Consider the following 21,995-nt stretch of genomic DNA (forward strand, 5'->3'; position numbering starts at 1 on the left):
AGAGAGAGAGAGAGAGAGAGCGAGCACAGACAGGTATCTGAGTGTGGGCAGGCACAGCATATCTGCGGAGGTCAGAGGACAACTTTCGGGAGTCAGTTCTCTTCCAGCATGAATTCTGGAGAGCAAACTTGGGCATGTGCAATAAGCCCCTTTCTACCCCTGAGCCATTTTGCAGCCCCACATTTTTCACATTGTTGTATTACCAAACTAATAATTCTTTTAAAAACGTTTTTTTTTATTTTACATGTATGAATGTTTTGCCTACATGTATATCTATTCACTACATGTGTGTGTTGCCCAAGGAGGCAAGAAGAGGATGTCAGACCCCTTGGAACTGGAGTTGCAAATGGTTGAGAGCTGCCATGTGGTGCTGGGAATTGAATCCTGGTCTTCTGGAAGAGCAGCCAGGGCTCTTAACTGCTGAGCCATGTCTCCAGCCCAAACTATTAATTCTTAATATCCAAAGAAGCCAAATCTATAAATATCATGGATCAAGAGAGGAAGAAAAGAATATGTCTGAGTAGTTTGAAAAGAAGTATTAGCAACCTTACACACTTACATTTGCAAAGAACTAAAAAACTTGACAAATGGAACAATAGTTTATGAGGAGAGTGATGTCTGGGTAATGCATCTACAATCAATACTGACTCTGGGAACATTTATTGAAAAACTCACTGTGTGCCATACATTTAATACAAGTTATATACGTCAACAATCAGAACAACTTTGTGGTACTGCCATAATACAGCCATCTCTCCACATCCACACATTCTGAATTCAACAATTGTAGATATAAAATATTCAGAAAACAATTCTAGAAAGTTCCAGAAAAGTAAAGTTTGAATTGCTACATGCTTAACACTGAAGAATCCAAACCAATAAAGTTATGTGTTGGCACCCTGTGGTGGCAGTCCACCATTTCACAGATCTCAAGTCTCTCCAGCATTGGTTTGAGCATCAAATGCCTTGTAGATTGTTCATGTACTAAGCAGTTAGGCCAAAGGTGATTGTATCTGTACTAAATACAGACTTTGCTTTCTTGTATTATTCTTTAAAAGTGCAGGAAAACAACTATTTTCATAACACTTACACTGTAGTGTTCATGGACATAAGCCAGAGATGATTTAAAGCATGCATGAGGATATATGTAGGTTATATACAAATGCCAAGCTACTTTATATAAGGAACTTGAGCACTAAATGCCTTAGTGACCAGGGCTGGAGGGCAGGAGACTAGAAGCAGTCCTTTATGGATAGACAGAAATGGCATACTCGAGATGAACTGATGGTAGCCAACATGGTTTGCACTCTGAGTAACAGACAGACTTTTGGCTAATGTTGCATCATTTGATTCTAATACTAACTAGAAGCTGCTCATCTTACGTATAAAAGAATGTCTACCTGATCATTCCTTGCACTGCTAATAGAGTCATAAGATATCACTTATAAAGAATTCTGTTCTATAACCTCCGCTTCATGCCCTCATGCATGCATACCCTCGTTCAGTCTGTTGAACTAACAAGCTCTCACACATATCAACTCTATCAATTAAGACCAGCCACAGTGTTAGGACTAGGAAAAGATGGTGAGACGTGGCCTTTGTTCTAAAGAAACTACAACATGAATAAGTAGCCAAGCATTACTTTCAGAACTCAGAGGGCCTTGAACATGATATGAAGATCATATCTCATTTTTTTAAAAAACAGAAAACCAGAAATACATTTTTAATGTGGCTCATACAAAGAAGAGGGAGCACTCCAGTCAGCAAACATTGACTGAAAGACAAGACTTGGGACCTGTATCAAAAGATTCCCATAGTGACCGGGTCAGGGTGGCACATGCCTGTAATGGGCCAGGAGGATCTCCGTGAGTTGGAGGCCAGCCTGGTCTACAGAGTGAGATCCAGGACAGGCACCAAAACTACACAGAGAACGCCTGTCTAGAAACAAACAAACAAACAAAACAAAACAAACAAACAAAAAAAGATTCCCATAGTGGCAATGAACTATACTTTATAAATTTCTAAAATGTTAATATAGGTATCTTTTTATGATTCTCCTTAGAAGTACTGTTCAGTTAGCCAATCACCTCCACATCCTGATCACTGTGGAAAGGACTTCAACTCTAGTTTTTAACTATAGAAAGTGAGCCCACTTGTTCTGAATTAATCCCTTTCTTGAAGGAAGGAGTGGAAGACCCTCCAGTGATGAACATCTGTCCTGAAGACCATACTTGACTCTATGCTTAAGACCCCACTCCCTAAACTACAGGGCATCTGGGAAAGCAATTGGGAGAGAGGGGTTGTTACCGCCCCCGAGAGACTGTATGGAAGTGCATGTAAATGGGTGACTCTGAGTATTTGTTTAGGCCCAATGTTTCTGTGGTCAGGGCACTCTTATAGGACTTTTCCAGAGGGTCCATGAGGTCAAAATTATTTTCATAATTATATGGATACATCATCTGCCTTTCCACTGTCGCTCTCTCAGGAGCTCCCAGTGAAGTTTTCCAGAGGCCGTGTGATGTGTGATCTGACAACAGATTGAGTGCAGAAGTGTACAGGGGAAGGCAGCTGTCTTCTATTAAGGCAGACATTAAAGAGATTCGCTAAATGCAAAACAATGTTATTCTTCTTTCTAAATATTTCTGCTCTGAAAAACTGAATTATTTTCATAAAAATGTATTCATGTCACTATACATAGTTATTTTAAACAAATAATAATCATTCTTTTAATACTTAATAAGCACTTTTAAATGTTCTAATTTCTAAGGTGGCTAGTATCAATAAATATCATTAATCTACAAAAGTAAAAACTCCTTGACACCCGTGGAAATGTTCAAGAATGCAAGAGAGTACTTTGAGAAAAATGACTATAATCCACTGGGTTAGACCGCACATGGTAGGACCAAAGGCCCAGCCAGGGAGTCTGATGTCAGGCTCAACAAGGCCAAGCCTCCCTTTTCTGCTGCTTCTGGTTTGCTTCCCGCCCCCTCTTCGTACAGTACTTATAGTCTTAAAGTGCTTGTGGCCTCTCCAGCAGCAATTCCTCCAGCTAGGTCTTAAAGGATGCAGGCAAAGCACCTTTGTTCAAACTGAGTAGAATTCACTGTCCGGAAACCTCGGTCCCTTGAAAACAAATGTGTCGTCCCCCCCACCCCCACCCCGAAAGCCAGTGAAGTTAACCATGCACCATGGCCTTGCAAGAGTCAGTCAGCACAAGGAAGGAAGTCCACTCAGGTCGGTGTCACCTCTAGTGCAGCCGGGCTGTTATCATCACAGTGAAAATAATGAACTGATAGCAATTATTTGCGCATCTCACATCCCAAACCAAGAACACAGTCTGGGACAGGGAGAGTGTTAAGTAGAGAAAATACAGGAAGAGAAAACAGCACAATGAAGTATTGGGGGAGGGAGTGGGGAAACATAGAGATCCGTTAGAATTACAGACAAATGACTAACATTAAAATATAGGAAGAACTGATCTTACTATAAATGGAGTTTTAGGGTAGTTTTTTGAACAGTCACCTGGAATCATCTTTTTTCTTGACATGATTGTAGTTTTAAAATGAAAGGCAAAGGGATCAAATTCTGCTTCCCAGATGAACTTAACTCTTCACAAAGACCCCATCAGTAATCTTCAGGCAGCATATTTACTTGTTCTGTCTTGTTAGAAAAGAGAGTTAAGTCAGGTGTGACACACATCTTTACTTTCACTGCTCTCAAAACACAGGCAGGTGGACTTCTGTGACTTTGAGGCAGCCTCCTTTACATAGTGACTTTGATGTGTTCACCCAGGGATACATGGGAGACACTGTCTCAAAAATAAAAGAAAGAAAATAGAGGCTGGAGAGACGGCTCAACAATTAAGAACACTGCCCAATTCCCAGCACTAACATGGCATCTCGTAACTGTCTACAACTCCAGTTCTAGAGGATCTGACACTCTTTTCTGGCCTCTGAGGGCACCAACCACACACATGGTGCACAGATATACATGCAGGCAAAATATCTGTACACATAAAAAAACACAGAAGAAGAAAGAAAGAAATCAGAGTTGATTAAAAAATAAAAATAAAAACAAAACAATTCTACACGTAAGATAAAACTAAATAATTAATGTGGTGCAGGTAGACAGGTGACCAAGGCATGTGCTCGGTCTGTGTATATTATCCTGGCTTCTCTAGTTATTAAAATATGGAAATACTTCAGTAATAATGATAAATGAGGTGTGCATAAACACACATGGTCCCAATAAAAACTTTCCAGCTATGGCGATTACACTAAAATTATTTAGTAGGATTTGTGAAAAATGCACTCTTTTTTCTTTGACGGAGTTGACATCTAAAGACAACCTAGCTTCACAGAAAACTCTAGATAGGACTGTCTCAAGTATAAGCAGAAAGCGATTGGTGAAGCTGGAACTCAAGAGCACTAGCTTTTATGTTTTATTGCTGCAGGTGTATAAGAAAAAAATTCCCCGGAGAGGTACAGTGCCAAAATAAAACCTCCAAAGACTCTTTGGAAAGAAAAAAACTGCCTCAGAGTTAATTCATTCTTCAGAAACGTGACATTTGACAAAGAGGGGTTTGAAATTAAACCCAGACTCCAAAGCCCTACCTGCTTTCAGTCAGGCCCCACTAAGAGAGAAAATAGAACAACTTGAGTCCATACACAAAAACTTCATGCTAATTCAGGCTAAAGAATCAAGATGTACAGTAAATAACATCATAAAGAGTCTCGGTGAAACTTTAGACCAAAGAGTTCTTCAGCCCTCCTTATTCGTTGAACTAAGAATTCCATATGGCCTCCACTCCTTACTATTTTAACATATACTAAGAACAAAATATAAGTGGCAGTAATAATGCTTTTACTACTGCACCCACAGGGTATATGAAATGCTTTATCTGTCCTTTCAATAAAGTAAAGTAAACTTTCCTGTGAAGAATGTGGTAGCAGCTCATGGCAATGGTATCGAGATGCTTATGTCAATGACAGAAAAGTCTGGCATTATTAACATACTGGCTAATGAGGTGGTAGGCAGCTGAGGAGCCGGACAGACAGCAGTTACTGCAAGGATCAAATCTCTACCTTCAGCACCTAAAACCAGCAGCATGTGGGACCTTACCGAAAACCACACAAAGCTACCTTCATTCCACAAGTGGGGAAATTGTTTTGAAAGGTCAAGCAGCTCTCCATTGAGTCCCATGAGTGAGCTAATCCTGACCATTCAGACTGTCCTCAAGAAAATAAGGAAGAAAACAATACCTTATTTCATTAAAGAAAAAATATGGGTAAAAGTATTTAAAAATGAAGACAATATACTTCAAGAGGCTGGGGCTATGGTTCAGTTGGTAAATGCTTGCAGAGCAAGCATGAGGACCTGATAGGAGGACCCAAGTTCAAGTCTCCAGCACACATGCAAAACAAATAAAGCCAGGTATGACAGCACACAGAAACAAATGGATCCCTGGGCTTTCTGGCCAGCTAGCCTAGGCAAATACCAGAGCTCCAGTTTCAGTAATGGACACGCACACGCACCCTTCAACTCTTGTTTACTGGAGTCCTTGTCTTTTCAACCTGGAGCTCAGCAGCTGACTAGGCAGGCTAATGAGCTCCAGGGATCTATCTGTCTGTTTCTCCCCACCTGTGCTGAAGCTACAGGGCTTTTACTGGGTGCTGGTTCCCACCTCAGGTCTTCATGCTTGCAAGGCAGGAACTGTAGCAATGTACCAATATCCCCAGCCCCTCCACACAAATCAATTAAAAGAATTTGCTAATAATCCGATCACAGCAATGCAACTGCAATCTAAGTGGCAACGTCTCCTCACCTCTAACCCCTCCGAAGGTGGGTCATGACAGGAATCCCATCTAATGACTAATCTCCAGACTTAAGGTTAAGTTTCTGCTGTTAGTGCAGGGATTGCTCTCCCTACCCAACCACCCAGACACATTTCAGTCAAGATGTACTGTAGTACGGAGAACAATCGGGTCAAGATTAAAACGGACTTCCAGGAGGCCAATGCAGGAAAATAAGACCAGACTGGTTTTGCTGGTAGATGGTGATGAGGAGATAAGGAGCAAGAAGGCTGGTGATACCTCCAGGCCTAGGATGCTACCACACGCTGGGGAGCATCAGAGGACTCACAGAGCAAACTGCTTAGCAGCAGGTGGAAGTGATTGTGCGCACTGCACCCTTTTGTTCCCGCTGGCTGTACATGCTGACATCACTTTGAAGGAGTAAACTTGCAGCACCAGTCAATTCCCTGGCCATGCTGTTTTCCCATCAGGCCCATTACTAAAGTGCTTCGCACACCGTTAACATTTGGAAAACATGTTCCAACGCAGCCATATCATCCAAACTGTGTCTCTCCCTTTAGTCTCTCTGGTTTTTCACACAGAAAACTGATACCATTTGTACTTGTGTTCTAAAACAGTGGGAGAAGTAACAATGGCTGGGGTTAGGAAAAAAAATCTCAGTGTTGGAACACAGAGTTGTATTTCAATCGTCAAGACAATCTTCAGCACCTGCCAAGAAGCATGTATATGCTCTGACGTTCAAGGCTTTGACTGAAGAAATTCTTTTCAAGTGACTGCAGACAGACTGCTAAGAGCGTTTGCCAAAAAGTTTGTCATTTTACAAACAGGACCGTGGATGTCTAGGATAAATCTGAAAAACATTGAGTGACAAACATTTGCTAATAATATCTGGGACTCACTGTTTTATTTGAAGTGTATATTTAGTTTAATAACAGATCATGATAACTTTTCTAATGACAGTTCTGGAGGAAGTGAGAGAAAAAAGACTTGAAACTTCAATACCACTTAAACTCATTAAAACTAAAAGAGCCATTCCAAGCAGCATTTCCCTTTTAGTATTGATTCCAAATGACTTTCCCAGTGCAAGTCAGAACTAGTTCTGGTTACCATATTTAATCATGATTTCAGAGATATGTCAAGACATCAAAGAGATATCATCGAAAGTAATGTACTGGGAGAAAACTGGTGCCCAGTAGTTTAAAGCCCTAATTTGTACTGTGTCTTGTTTAGTTACCATGAGCTATGAAGAGGACTATAACTTCAGAGCTATGCATTTAATTTGGGGCCGATATCTGCAGACAAGGGCAGTACTAGATTCTGTAGAAATGTATCTATGCTGTTCCGCAAAGGGAGTTTGGGGGCCCCCCTCCCAAAAGAACATGGACTGGCCACCAGATGTGGAGCCCATATGGTACAGGCACACAGAGCCCTGGATAATAAGAAGGGCGTTCACCAGCACAGCCAGCAGGAGCGACGCTCTGAGATGACTGACAAATGTGTGCTGCTCTTGACTTTCTTGGGGAAAAACACATAAATCACTATTTAAAACTAGAAATAGGACTTGGTCAGTTGTTTTCTACAAATCTTTCATTTTTGAAAATTTTACTTTGAAAAGAAATCTACCCATATGTACTTCATTACTTGGTCTGAATTAAAACAAAGTTCATGTGAACACTAAAAGAAAGGAGACTGACTTAGGAACAGACAGAGACTGCTGTACTTCTGTGACAGGCTTAATGGCAGACAACACCCAGTTCCAGGAAGGGCCTTAAGCTGATACCACCCAGGGATCCACCCAGGAATGAGGAAGTACCTGACATCCCAAACATTCCAACCATTAGATAAGGTGGCCAGATAGATGTCCTTGAGTCTAGCACACACCTACAGATACCCTAGACAACTGTCAGTCAATCAGGTTCCTGGACCCTGGAAATCCCCTCACCCCAACCTCTGCTATGATAAAAAAAACTCTGCCCCACCTGAGCTCTACGAAGCTTCTCGCCTTAGCTCTTAACTCTGTTACAGCAAATTAGTCCCCAAAGCCTGTGCACTCTGTGTCTGGGTCATCTCTTGAATGTCACCCTTCCTCCCTGGGTATCATCCCTTTCTTCACAAATGTGACCCAACATCCAGCCCATCCCAAAAGAGATCCTATGATGTTCACACATTATTGGATATGTAGTTCCCGGCCTTACCAATCTCTCACCCTTCCTACCTATTAAGTATCCTTCCTTCAAAACAGATTAAATGGCAGTTGCGCATGGAAAACCTTTTGGATAACTTAGTCAAAATTATGTCTTTATGGGCTGCATTGCCCAGTGGTTGAGAGTGCTTGATGCTCTTCCAGAGGACCTAAATTCAGTTCCCAGCATCCATGTCAGGTGACTCACAGCTGCCTTTAACTCCAGCTCTAGAGTATGTGTAACTCCAGATCCAGGGGATCTAACACCTTCTTCTGGCCTCCATAGGTACATGTACACATGCAGCATTCAAGTGCACAGACACACAAACACATAAATAAAAATAAATCTTTCAAAATTATGTCTTTGTTTATTTGTATGTGTGTGCACACGTGTGTGTGTGTGTGTGTGTGTGTGTGTGTGTGTGTGTGTGTGTGTGTTGCTCATGCCTGTGCATCTAGAGGCAGGTGGGTGGGCTGGCCAGTGAGCCCTGTGGACACTGTCTCTAGTCCCCAGCACTGGGATCCCACGCCTACCCCTCCATGTCCAGCTTTTTTATGTGGGTTCTGAAGGGAAAGCGCAGATCCTCATGTTCACAGCTGAGCCATTTCTTCAATCCCCACATTATGTCTTTTTAGTGTCTTTTAAAATGAATGTAACACATCTTCAATTATATTCCACAACACTAACCCTCATGAAAAGTCAGTGACTAGGGAGATCATAAGCCACAGGGGCAGTCTGCTGTTGTTCCTTTGGGAAACAGTCATGTCAGATGTATTCTAAATATTTACATTTATACTCTTTTTTTTTTTTTTTTTTTTGCTTCTCTCAACTTTGGTCAATAAAGCTTCTTTTGCAGTGAGTAGTGGTTAATGCAGGGACTCATGACTAATCACAGTGTCAAGTATAAATAACTCTGAGTGCTCAGCTGTGGCTGGTCCTCCATATAACTCTCTACCATCCAGGGCTCAGGGAACTTCTTGGAAGCAGGGTTAGAACCCATGTTAGGAGTGAGAGTTAGGAGGAGAGCTGTGTAATGCTGACTTCTGCGTACGACAGAGCTGTATGGACTCATCAGCTCACAGCAGCTGGGGTAACCTGCACAAGATGAAACCAGTCCAAATTCAAGCACACATGGGAAAGGGCCCTGAGGCTCCACCCTGACCAGAGGAGGTCCTGGCAGTTGACGGCTGCTGGGGGAGGAGAGTTATCCTTGAGGATGTGGCTGCTGGTAGGCTGTTCATGCCCCAATGGATGCTCACACACCCATGTGCATATGGGCAGCAGTATTGAACTCAGGGTTACTAACAACAACACAAACACACATGACTCTTAAAGGGAGAGGGGGTAAGGGGCACTCACAGCAATTGGAGGACAAGAACATGGATGATATGATCAATAGAGTGTATAAATATAAGGAACTGTCAAAGAATACATATTTAAAAAATAAAACCATGCCTTTAAGTTATATCCAAAATTTCTATAAATGGACATAAGCAAGATATTTTCTCCGAGGGAAAATAATGTCAAAAGAAACTCCATTACACCGTGTTATTTCCTTTCATTCTTAGACATTCAGATGTTAGGGCTAAGAGTGTGGCCCAGTGGTAAAGTCCTTGCCTAGTATGTGCAAGGCATGGAATTGGATTCATAGCACTCCTAGAAACTTACAGATATTTAACAAGGAAAAAGAAAATAATGATCTCATCCATCACTGGTGTAGCCAGCGTGGCACTGGCAGCAAAGGCTGAGGACAGAGGGTCAGTGCAGTGAGACACACGTCACTATTTTCTCTTCTGGTCAAGCAAACCAGAGGGGCTAGGCAACTCTTGTGATTCCCTAAATGAAGACCCACCTACATGTATGCAGCACCTTCAACTGCCAGCATAAAGTCTGCACTTCCAGTATTTTTGGTAGACCCTAACACACTAAGAAACAAAATTGTCAGTATTAAATTAACGTGGCCTGATTATTACTCTGGCTTCCAGCTGGAATAACACATGATATCATCACTTTAGAGACAAGCCAAGTTTAAGAGCACTAGTTTACATGACCTCCATTCTGAGTCCCCGTCTAATCAGGCGCTTGGCACAGGTTCACCCGCTCCTAACCTGTCAATGCCTCCACGTGGGCTCAACAAAAGAACAACAAGTTCATGGACATTGTTTCTTAGTTCAGATTTTTTCTCTCTCCTCCTCCCTCTCCCCTCATTATTCAAAATTATAGTGCATTAAAATAAAATATTCTGTAAAAACAGGTCAAATTGAGATGGTTAATACCTTTATGGTCAAATGTGTTACGTCTTATGAGGTCCAATCAAAGGCTTGCTAAGGAATAAAACCTAAGGTAAGAGTGTAAGTGAGGGGTGTTGAAGAGACATCTCCTTGGATAGAGTGCTTGCTGGACAAGTATGAGGACTTGATTCAGATCCCAGAACCCATGTAAAAGCCAGACGTAACAGAACTGAGAGACAGAGATGCGTCTATCCCAGCAAGCTCTCTAACCAGCCAGCCTAGCCAAAATGCCGGGCTCCAAGTTCAGTGAGAGACAGTGTTCCCAAAAGCAAGGTAGGGATTGATGGAGGAAAACACTCAAGGGTGACATTTGACCTCCACATACATAAGTAAACACACACACACACACACACACACACACACACCCACACACACCCATACATCAAGTATCAAAGAAAAATTAGTTGGAAATGTTGGACTTTAGTGATTCTAACATTAATAGAGAAAATTACTGACTTATATAAACTAATCATTTTATTAACAGGTTACATAGACTATCATATTCTGACAACTTCCTATCCTCATACTGAGAACAAGTATAGAAGAATGGAAGAAAAAGGGATCAACAGTCATTTTGATACCTTACCCCAGTATAAATGCTCTAGGAATACATCGTTATAAAGGATTTCAGCATCAGACAGACTGGCTTGCAACTTAGCTCCCAGCACTAGCAATAAGATCATGGTCAATCTCATAACTTACTCATTCTCCAGCACAGTTAGTTCAAATCAGTTCATGAAATTCATTTAAAAATGGGTTCACTGGAATCTAGGACTTGTTTTTATCACAGGAGAATATTAACGCAGCACTGAGACACGGAGCTAGCCTATGAAATGCCGTTCAGGCCTGTGTCCCTCCAGACGCTACCACAGGACTGATACCACTGCCATCTGCCTGCTACAGAGTAGTGAGTACGCACAGTCAACAGCCATGTGGCTTTCTGGTTTCACAGCTTCCCTGTCTGCAGACTATGTTTACTCAAGAAATGGTTATTACATGGAATGAAACAATTCTTTTGGGAATAGCTTTTTAGGTTGGTTTTTCCTTTTATGATTTGGAAGCATCACATCTCTTGGCAAAGAGCTAGAAGTCAAGGGCTTCTCTGGAGAGAGAGGGAGTGATGGAGAAAAAAACATGTTTTTGAATTAGTCAATTTTAAAGTGTATTAATTCTCCTACTTATAAGCGAGATAGTGTCCCCAACCAAACGAGGTGTTCTGGACTGAAGAAGAAAAAAAGGTCAAAGGTCATGTTAATCATCAAGAGTGTCATCATATGAGCACCTGAGGATCCCATATGTTAAGCTACCTAGACCTCCTTAATTCCTACTACTATTCATCAGGACTCTGAAAACATCTTAAACACTATCAGTCTGGATAAGTAAATTTTATGTAGCATGAAGACACATGTATACATTGTACGAACATACAGTTCAGTTAAGGACCAGCTGTCAAAGCTGGAAGCAGAAGGTCAAAGTTGGAAGCCTAGTGCTCTTGGTACTACGGTACTAGAATTCAGGCAGCCTTCTGTTCCTGGTCACAGGCAAGCCTTGACCAGGACAGGCCACCGACAAAGGCACAGGGCAAGGCACAGCTGGACACAGACAGCTGGCTCCAAAGAAGAGAGGAGAAGGGAGCAGCGGCAGCCATCCGTGAGAGCAGATCCTGATCTTGGAGAGGAGCACAAAGCACCTTGGGGCAGGGCCTTTGCAAGAGGAAAACAGGTCCGGTTAAACCAAGTGGGTCACCCACATTTACCAATGAGGTGGAACACCACTGCTACTAAGAGACCACGTGGATGATGAGAGAGGCCAAGAGTGTGCGAAGGAAACCCCGTGGGGATGGAGGATGGGGTGACATCTTTGCTGCTTATCTCTGGGACTATTTTCTTTCTTTTCTAAAAACATTTTATTTATGCACTACTTTTATGTGTATGGGTGTTCTGCCTGCATGTATGTCTGCACACCACATGCATGCAGTGCCTGTGGGGGCCAGAAGAGACCATCAGATCTCCTGGGACTGGAGATACAGACAGCTGCCATATGGGCACTGGACTCAAACTTGGGTTCCCTGGAAGAGCAGCCAGATGCTCTTACCTGTTGAGTCATCTCTCCAGCCCTGGGATTAGATTTCAGTGTATTTTTGTGAAAAGTACACTTGACAACTGTCCTGAGAAACAGTCCTATTGGAATCCCTACCTCTCTGAAACAGCATCGAGGCCTGAGCTAAAGGATCATTGTTTCCTCCTTTGCTCAGTCTTTATTCAAATGTTATCTCCTTGGTTTGTAAAATGGCAACAGGGCTGGGGGACATAATGACTCCCTATCATGGCCTCAGGCCAAAGAAAAGCAGACAGGTCTGACCATCTTCCCAGAAAAACTCAATCTTAATTATTATAAATGGCTGGAAACAAGGCATAATAAAACAGGACCTCCCAAGGCGATGGCCAATCAGGAATAGTGCGATAATGACCATTATATTTCTGAGCCAAGACTTGTGGTTTGAAAGCTAATACAAGCATCAGGGAATTCAGAAAGTAAAGCCACCAATGTTACAGGACTAGCAGACATACTACTATTTATCTTATTAAATGTAGTTTGTTTTGGAAAAGGGTAATCTAAAATTTAATAGATAAAAAAAATAAATCTTACCCTTAAAAAACTGCTTTAGCAACTTTAAAAATCATATGCTTATTTTTCATTGATTGCAAAGACAGATTAAAATTTAAACTAAAGCAATATTATACCTGTACAGACTTGAATTGATTTATAACTCATTTAGTTTTTCATTTAAAACCTATTTTCCACACTGGATGGCTTTACATAAAGCAACAGCCAAAGAAGGATAGTACATATATATATATATTTACAAAATGTGTGCTATAGGAAGCATAAACACAGCTGCTTCCTCCACCCCATAGCTTGCTAGCATTTTATAACCACCGTAAATTATATTACACCCAATACAAGCTTTTTCCGGCGACAATCAGCATAAAAATATCAGCTATACACTGCAGATTGAAAGGAAAGTACTGCTGAGTATTATTAAATAGTAACTTTTAAAATACAACATTTTTCTAAGTGGCATTCATTTTTCTTCACTAAATTTTAATTTAGGAAAACAAAGTGCAGGGGAGAATATATTAAAGGCATGACTTGCAAAAAATAAATTGATAGTTCCAAAATGTTGCTCATCTGAAAGAACAAATGATGACTCCTACTTGCTGAACACTTGGTATATCCCCAGCACTGAACGTAGTGATGTGTGCCTAGAATCTCATTCAGTCCTAAAACAACATGAAGAAGATACTGCATTTGTATTGCAGTTTTACTTTCTTATCTCAACTTTCCTGCTATACTATAAAAATGGGAAATTCCACATCCTCAGTGCTAAGCTGAATAACTCTAGATTCTGATTTAAGAGACTAGCCCTGCAGTCCTAGTGTGCTGCTGCTGCTGCTGCTGCTGCTGCTGCTGCTGCTCAGCTTGGCTTCTCCCAGTAACAGCAGCAGCCGAGGACCACACAGTTCAAAGGAACTATGGAAGGAACTTCAAAGGTTTTATCAAGTCAGACCTACATTTAATCTGTTGAACACTACAGTATACACATAAATTAAAACATCATGTTATTCTACTCATATGCACAATTTTTGTTCTCTTATACATCGGTTAAAACTAAACTTAACACACTAATAAAATTCAGTGTGGGTGCTAGAGAGTGGCTGAGCAGTTAAGAGCACTGGCTGCTTCTTCACATGACTGGGGTTTGATTCCCAGCACCAACAAACCACGGGTAACTTCAGCTCCAGAGAACCCAATACCCTCTTCTCAATCCCATGGGAACATATATGTAGGCCAAAAACCCACACATAAAAAATAAAATAATAAAGTAATTTTTAAGAAACCAGTGTCCCAGTTGTAAACTGAAAAAAAAATAATAATACCATTTGTTAAGAAAAGGCAGTTGCTTTGTGATCACATCCATGATTAGCATCACAAGTCTCTGTGTGTCCGGGTTCAATATTCTGTTTGTAAATAGAATTAACGACAATTACTATACATTTGATCAATATATAAAACACTGCTGTGGACCTCAGGGATAAGAAGGGGAGAAAGAGTTATTAAGACCTTTTATCTCTGATTTTTTAAAATACAATTACTGATGGTAAATATCAGATTTTTTCACAGAGAGTTTGTTTTTAATACATTAATTGTCTTTCTTAATTAAAAGCCTGAGTCAGTAGATTTGTATTTCAGAGCCTGACTTGAAGTCTTTGCAGCAACTCTGAATTTAATCAGTGGGAGAGTGAGTACCATGTGCCACTTTTCCAAGATGGGAGTCTCTCTTCCCTAGGGCTGTCTACTCTGTGGCTTAGGCCATAAGGTCAACACTGAGGTGTTGTGATGGAGGCCTGGTAGGCAGTGGTGGAAACGAGTCTCCAAAGAAGTCAGCAACTCAGCTCCATGAGAGTTCTCAAACCTTTGGGAAAAGCTAAATGTGGCCCTTGTGCTCAAAATAAACTCAAATGCTCCACTTTCTAACCAAAGTCTGTAAAAAGGACACTGAGCATATCTTAGGACTTGTTACACTAATGGATAAGTGTATGCTATATCAAATAAGAATATTCATAAACAAAAAGCCATTACAATGGCTAGTTAATGGTTCTGCCTAGGCTAAAACCCTGAGCACATATTACAGCCAGAGCGATATGCAACTAGAATCATAGTAGAGCTTTGATAAGTTCGATGTTTCATTCTTCTGTCTTTTTGTTCATTTTCCAATTGCTGAATGAGTACACTGATGCCACCACCACATCTAACAGTCTAGCACACAGTGAAGGACTCAAATAGTTCATTATGAATGAGACAACACAGAACTGATATTTTCAAGTTTCCTCAGGAACCTGTAGTAAGTTGACAGATTATTACTACCTGAGAGAAAAATCTCTATCGAATCTTGTTTTGAGATGCTTTGATTCATTTTGAAGCCTGAGGCTAGTTTTAGCAGACATGAGTGGTATGGAGGAGCAGAGTCTGCCCCAAGGTATATCAGGGAGCACAAGGGAGGTTTCTCCAATGTCTTAGAGATAGTTATGAGGTCAGGAGAAATGACCTAGCCCAGCGCAGGCTGTTAGAGCCACAGCATGTTAAGGAGGTCATCTGAGCACCGGGGTTAGGCCTAGCATGGGTTGGGGAATGCAGAGACATCTATGTGGGGGACAGAAACAGGAGCATCCCAGTGCTGGCTATTGGACTCAGAGCAAGGTGAGGACGGTGTTGATGTGCATGGTGGTAAGGAGGACACCTTGGAGTAGTGAGAGGTTCTGAGGAAGAAAGAGAAGCAGCTGCAGCCACTCTGGGGTTACTAGGATCAAAGGGGATCTGGCCAGAGGTTGGCGGTCACAACATCCCTGAACAGAGTGCCAGAGCCTGAGTAGGTGAGGACAGCTCAACAGGGAAGTGGCAATAGAAGAGCCTGGCATGGAGTAGCAGAAGCTGCATCTTGGAACAGTAGTGGAGCTTGGGATGGGGCTAGTTGGAGGAGGAGGAGGGTACCACGGACCAGTTAGAAGCAGGGCCACAACAGTGACAGATGTCTGTGTTCCAGCAAAGAAAGACAAGCACTTAGTGAGAAGGTGTCAACAGTAGTTTCTAGACCTGAGTGACGGAGACATCTGGGTGGACTTGGTGACAGCCTTGAACATCTGTGTGGACTTGGTGACAGCCTTGACTAGGAAGGGAACTAGGTGGAGAGAGGGCACCCCTGGGGGCTGGCAGCAGCACAGACAGAAATGTGATCACACACCAGGGGATTTATATACCTGTATATATGTGTATATGACCACACACACTGCAGGCAATAGAGGGATGGGGACGGAAGGCACAATCATGGTCAGAGAGTCCTCGGTTCCAAGTCAGAATATATAAAAGGTGACTGGTGAATACAGTCATGAGACATTTAAACACTTGTATCAGAAGATCAGTCAAATACAAAAGGGAGTAAAGAAATTATAGTTTTAAGTCACCCAATAATTAGTGACTGTTCATACTATTGTTGTAAATATTAATACAATAAAGCAATAAATCCAGATAATTCTCCAGACCTGTTTTACTTTCAAGCAACTAATAAATTTCTTTTTGTAAAACAAGTAATTTCACAGGGGAAAAAAAAAATCAAACTTACATTGATCTTACTAAATCACTAAAACCTCTTGTCAGAACCCTACAATGGCAGCACAATGAAGACAAAAATGTTAATTTCAACTATGAGCATACATGAAAACATCTAAGGAAAGTATTAAGCAAAACCATGCGCACGTGTGCGCACGCGCGCGCGCGCACACACACACACACACACACACACACACTCACACTCACAGGAAGGGGCAGAGACGGAGACAGAGAGACCAAGTTGAAGTTGCCCAGGAATACAAGGATGACTATTTAACATTTGGAATACTATAATTCAATTCCTCATATTAACAGGCTAAAGGAAGAAAACAAACAGTTATCTAAAAAGTTCCAAATCTTCATTAAATCAAACTGATTTAATAGGACAACATCGAAGGGCAGAACTGCGGCAGAGGTTTTCAGAGTTGGGGACGAGATGAAGAAGCCTGTCCTCCTTCCCTTGGCTGAGCAGTGGCTGCATCCTCTTCAATGCACCATCTAAGTATACCAAGACCAGAAAAGAAAAGCAACTGTTCCGATCCACACACATACATCATTGCTTATACTTGGAGACCCAAGAGAATACTAAAGAAAAGCAAGACAAGGCAACTATGTCACAGATACATGATCAGTATTTACTGAACAATTCCAGTAAACAAAAACTGGAAAAATCACTTTTATTTTAAACTATCCATGAGAACATCTAAATATCTTTTAAGGAAAAGTCCGAGATGAATCAGAATTTCAACCATGTGAGAAAAAAATACTCCCCCAACATAAGGGGAGGAAAATGATGTTGAAGATGTAATCTGTATTAGTAAAGTTAAACACACACATACATATGTGTTATATGCTGTGGAATATTATTTTAACTAGGCAAAAATGTGTTACATTTGTCTATATTGCCTATGCTTAATGACATAAGGTGTGTGCCTAACTATATAAAGATGTGTTGCATCTGTTTCTCCTTGCCTGCTTAAGGCACCTGAACAGTCAATAGCTAGGCAGAGAAAGGATAGGTGGGGCTGTCAGGCAGAGAGAATAAATATGAGGAGAAATCTAGGCTTGATAGAGGAGAAGGAGAAGGAGGAGAAGAGAATGAGGGAGAAAGAGAGGGAGAAGCCTGGGCCAGCCAACCAAGCAGCAGACACAGGGCAGGACATACAGAAATAAAAAGCCTCAAGACAAAATGTCAATAAAGAGAAACAGATTAAGTTAAAAGAGCTAGTCAGAAATGAGCCTAAGCAAGGCCAAGCATTTATAACTAATATTAAGTCTCTGTGTCATGATTTGGGAGCTGGTTATTGGCATAAAAGAAAAAGCCTGGTACAGCTATGTGCATGTGTGTGTTTGATTATATGTATGAATGTATATATGAATACACATATACACACACACACACACACACAAACAAGAGAAAATTAGATCTAACCAGACCATGAGTAAAAACAAATCTAGATGGATTCAAAATTCAAATGTTAAAATAAAACATTTTTTAGTGAAAAGAACATTTACAAATTGAGGATACAAAAGGATTAATAATCCATGCAAGCCATATAGGATAATATTTATTAATAGACTATGTAAACAGGAACTGGGTGAAATATTTATACCATATAACTTTTAAAGCCTAACTTTTAAAAGCCAGTCTACCACTGGCAGTAATGGCCTGTGTGTGATGGTGACCATGTTCTCAAAAACTTCAGCCCTAGAATGGTACCGCTCACCTTTAATCCCAGCACTCAAGAGGTAAAGGCAGGCAGTTCTCTGTGAGTTCAAGGCCAGCCTAGTCTACAGAGCGAGTTCTAAGGCTACACAGAAAAATCCTGTCTCAAAACAAACAAACAAACAAAAAAAGTTCTTTGTTACTTAATATATAAAAAGTGGGCAAAATAATAATAAAAAGAAGACAGCAATTCAAAAAAATAAGTAAAAGCTGCACAGGCTTACCTACTACAACTGTAAATTTATACAAAAGGTAGTGACGGACTTCTGTAAGACAGGAATATTTTGGATAATACTGAAACACTAGACACCACGCTGAGAAGCAGTCATCCTTCGCAGAAACACCCCCAACTGCAATTTGATGATACTAAGTAAAGTCAATCATGTGAACAGTCTGTGACCTAACAATCCTCCCCAAATGGATGCCCTGGAGGAACTCTTTTCCAAGCGTTTCTGAAGACATGCTCCAGGATACTCAGCCACCTGCTTTGACACACACTCTTCAGAGAAGACCTACTGAACATCAATACGGTTACATATATCAAGTGTTTACTCATGGTATGGTATAGGAAGTTGAGAGGCAAAATCAATTGTTTAAGGATATTTACAATATAATATAACTTATGCAAAAATTAAAGGCCATAGTAACTGTACTCTACTAATTATATAGAAAAATAAATATTTAAGAAAATAAAAAAAGCAAGAAACAGGGGTCTGGATAGATGGCTCAGCAGTTAAGAACACTGGCTATTCTTCCAGAGGACCCAGGTTCAATTCCCAGCACCCACACGGCAGCTCACAACTGTCTGTACCTCCTATTGCAGGGGATCTGACACCCTTACACAGACATACATGCAGGCAAAATACCAACGTACATAAAATAAACATAAATAAATATTTTTTAAAAAGTAAGAAACAGAGCTAGGACTACCTATAGAGGGAAAAAATAACCAGATTAGGGAAAAATCTATATCAAAGATACTTCACTTATCTCTACTTTTATTTCTAAAGGGTTGAAGGGTAATTATGAAAAAAAAATGGTAAATTATTGTACCTGTACGGAAGTTCATAGATGTTAGCTGTATTATGTAAGTTTATCTTTTATAATATTATATTTTAAAAATACATATGTGTAAATGCTCTATAATAATATAAAAATGCACATTTTTAGACATTTCCTATGAAGACAGTTCGTAAATCATGGAAAGTTCTTCCCCTACAAACAGATCTCTTACTAAACACTATAAACAGGATTACTCTCCCTCCATCTGTTGACAAGCATTATGTTAAGGCATGTGATCTACCTTGTTTAAAGACTACAGACTAGGTAGTGCCACAAGAAATCTAAATAGCTGGATATTCTTACAGGAAAAGTAGCAAGAATTAAATAAAGACTATCAAGATCTAGAAAGATTCAAAGGCCATAAAAGTGAAATGCTTCCAGAAGTTAGCAAAATGGTCAAAATTTTCCTTATAATCAAGAAGTCAAGACAAAAATATTAATTTTTATAATAATGTGGAAGTTTCTGGTTGAATGTTAACTGGATGGCATGTAGAGGATTGGGTGCAGGGCACACATATCAGTTATTTTCCTATTGTGTGATAAAACTCCACGACCAAGGCAGCTTACAGAAGGTAAGCTTTATTTGGGCTTTCCGTTCCAGAGGGATAAGAGTCCATCACCACTGCAATGGGGAAGTGTGGCAGCAGGCAGCCTTGGTGGCTGAAGCAGCGAGGTGAAGGCTCACATCTTAAACCACAAGCATGAAGCAGAGAAAGCAAACCGGGAATTGCGGGAGGCCCTGGGTCCTCAAGGCCTGTCCACAGTGGTGCACTTCTTCTATCAAGGCCGCATCTCTTAACCTATCCAAACAGCACCACCAACCAGAGACCAAGCAGTCCAACATCTGACCCTCTGTAGAACTTCTCATTCAAAACATACTTGCACATGTCAACAATATGATTTAGTGTTTTCCTGGAAGTCAAAACTTTAATCAGTAACATATTAATAAGTTCACATAGCAACATACCTGTAGAAGGAGCCTTTCAAATGCCAGAAAGTTATCCCACTTGGCAGTCTGTGGGTGTTTCAGAGTTTGAACTGTGGCCATCCCAAGCTGTAGGAGCCCACAGTGATTTGTAAGAGCTTTGAGGTTGTTCTTGAAGAGTTGAATATAGGACATGAGCTGCCCTGGCGTGACTCTCCCTGGAGAAACATAAAAATTTATCAGTGCAATCTCTTCACTTTTACTAAATAATGACAAGGAGGCTGTGAACAAACCCTGTCTTAGATGTGCATAGAACTCCAGAGTTGATCAATCTTTCCTAAACTATTATGATTCTTCCAACAACACAAGGACAACATCAAAGCTGATCATATTTGCTGCTTTTGCAAGAAAAAAAATAGGGATTAAGCTAACTGGCCAGAGCCATATTGCTAGTAGGACTCATTCTACAATTTCCTAATATCCTAAAATGAGCCTTCAAATAAAGGCACACAAATATTTGTTGATCTTTACATAGATATCTATGAATGACATATGGACACAAGAATCCAAGAGGTAAATGAAAAGCTTTTTAATTGTGTGCATGTAGAAAAAGCATGTTACAGTCATGGCTAAAACATTCACCACCGGTATCAGAGACTTCATAACTGCATTCATGAGGTTCAAGGCCATCTGTTACATGGCCCAAAAGTGTATGACAAATGAGGGTAAATTGCTAGTGAACGTACAAAGTGCATGTAATCACGTGCACACAGTGAACCAATACACTTCCTTCATTGTCCTTTGATGGACTCTTCTCCCACTCTCCGATTTGTTACATTTCATAGCTGATAGTCATCAATGCTTTACACAAGGCTCCTTCCTATATACCAAATTCTCCCCACGAGACAAAAAGAAGGCAGTGAGGCAAACATAACTGAAAGTCAATAGACCATTCCTGTAGATTTCACCAATGCCATGTGTGGACTGTTTTCTGAAACTGAGTTTCAACTCTTTATTGCTATACTTACAGTTTTTTTAAATTGTTAATAAAACCACCTGCATTAACTCAGCACATGCATGCACTAAAAGAAACATGCCCTCTTCTGAACCTCAGAGCAACTACACAAGGCAGCATCTATTAACCTCACCCAAGGTGCTCACAGCTGAGTGTCTGCCACAGTGCTAGCTGGCAGATACCACCTAGTAAGTAGCTGTTGTTGAAGATTAGGATACACACAAAACAGACCTGGCCATGAGAAACTTAAAAGCCTGAGTCACATTTGCTCCTTAAATAAATGTTTTTGAAGAGATTAAAAAAATACTGAAGTTCTTTCTTATCAATATATCACGGCAAGCATCTAAGAAAAAGAACAGAAAATGCCTGTACCTCCTGAGGTTCTCTGCTTCCTTAACAAGGTACAGACTCATCCTGATATCCATCTGTCCATCCATCCATCCATCCATCCATCCATCCATCCATCTCTGTGTTTCTCTCTAGTTAGCATACAAAATAGTAGGTTTCATTTAGGACATCTTCATATCATATATCACTGAATTTTGCTTTCATTCTCCTCCTCAACTACCCTCTCCCATCCCTGGTTCTCGAAGTGCAACCTAACAATTTACTTGTTCAAGTACTAATGAAAAGAAAAAAGAAAAGAAAAACTTCACCCTATACTTCTTCCCTTGCTCTTAGGTTTATTAAGATACTGTTTATATACAGTGAAAATCCACCCTTTTCTAGTGTGTAGTTCTATGAGTTTTGACGCATACATACAGTATTTGTGGTGGGTAACCACCACCACCATCTAGATGCACATCATTTCT

At 40.7% G+C, this 21,995-nt stretch overlaps 1 protein-coding gene across 1 annotated transcript in view; it reads right to left on the bottom strand.

Annotated features, from left to right (window-relative positions):
• Window positions 1-21,995, bottom strand: part of Scfd2 (sec1 family domain containing 2) — a 323,711-nt gene that overhangs the window by 250,487 nt on the left and 51,229 nt on the right. Inside the window, exon 4 of the mRNA XM_059276011.1 lies at window positions 20,211-20,386. Coding sequence (XP_059131994.1) covers window positions 20,211-20,386 — 176 coding nt within the window. The remainder of the gene's footprint in view (window positions 1-20,210; window positions 20,387-21,995) is intronic.

Source organism: Peromyscus eremicus, chromosome 10, assembly GCF_949786415.1.
Source record: "Peromyscus eremicus chromosome 10, PerEre_H2_v1, whole genome shotgun sequence".
Classification (NCBI taxonomy): domain Eukaryota; kingdom Metazoa; phylum Chordata; class Mammalia; order Rodentia; family Cricetidae; genus Peromyscus; species Peromyscus eremicus.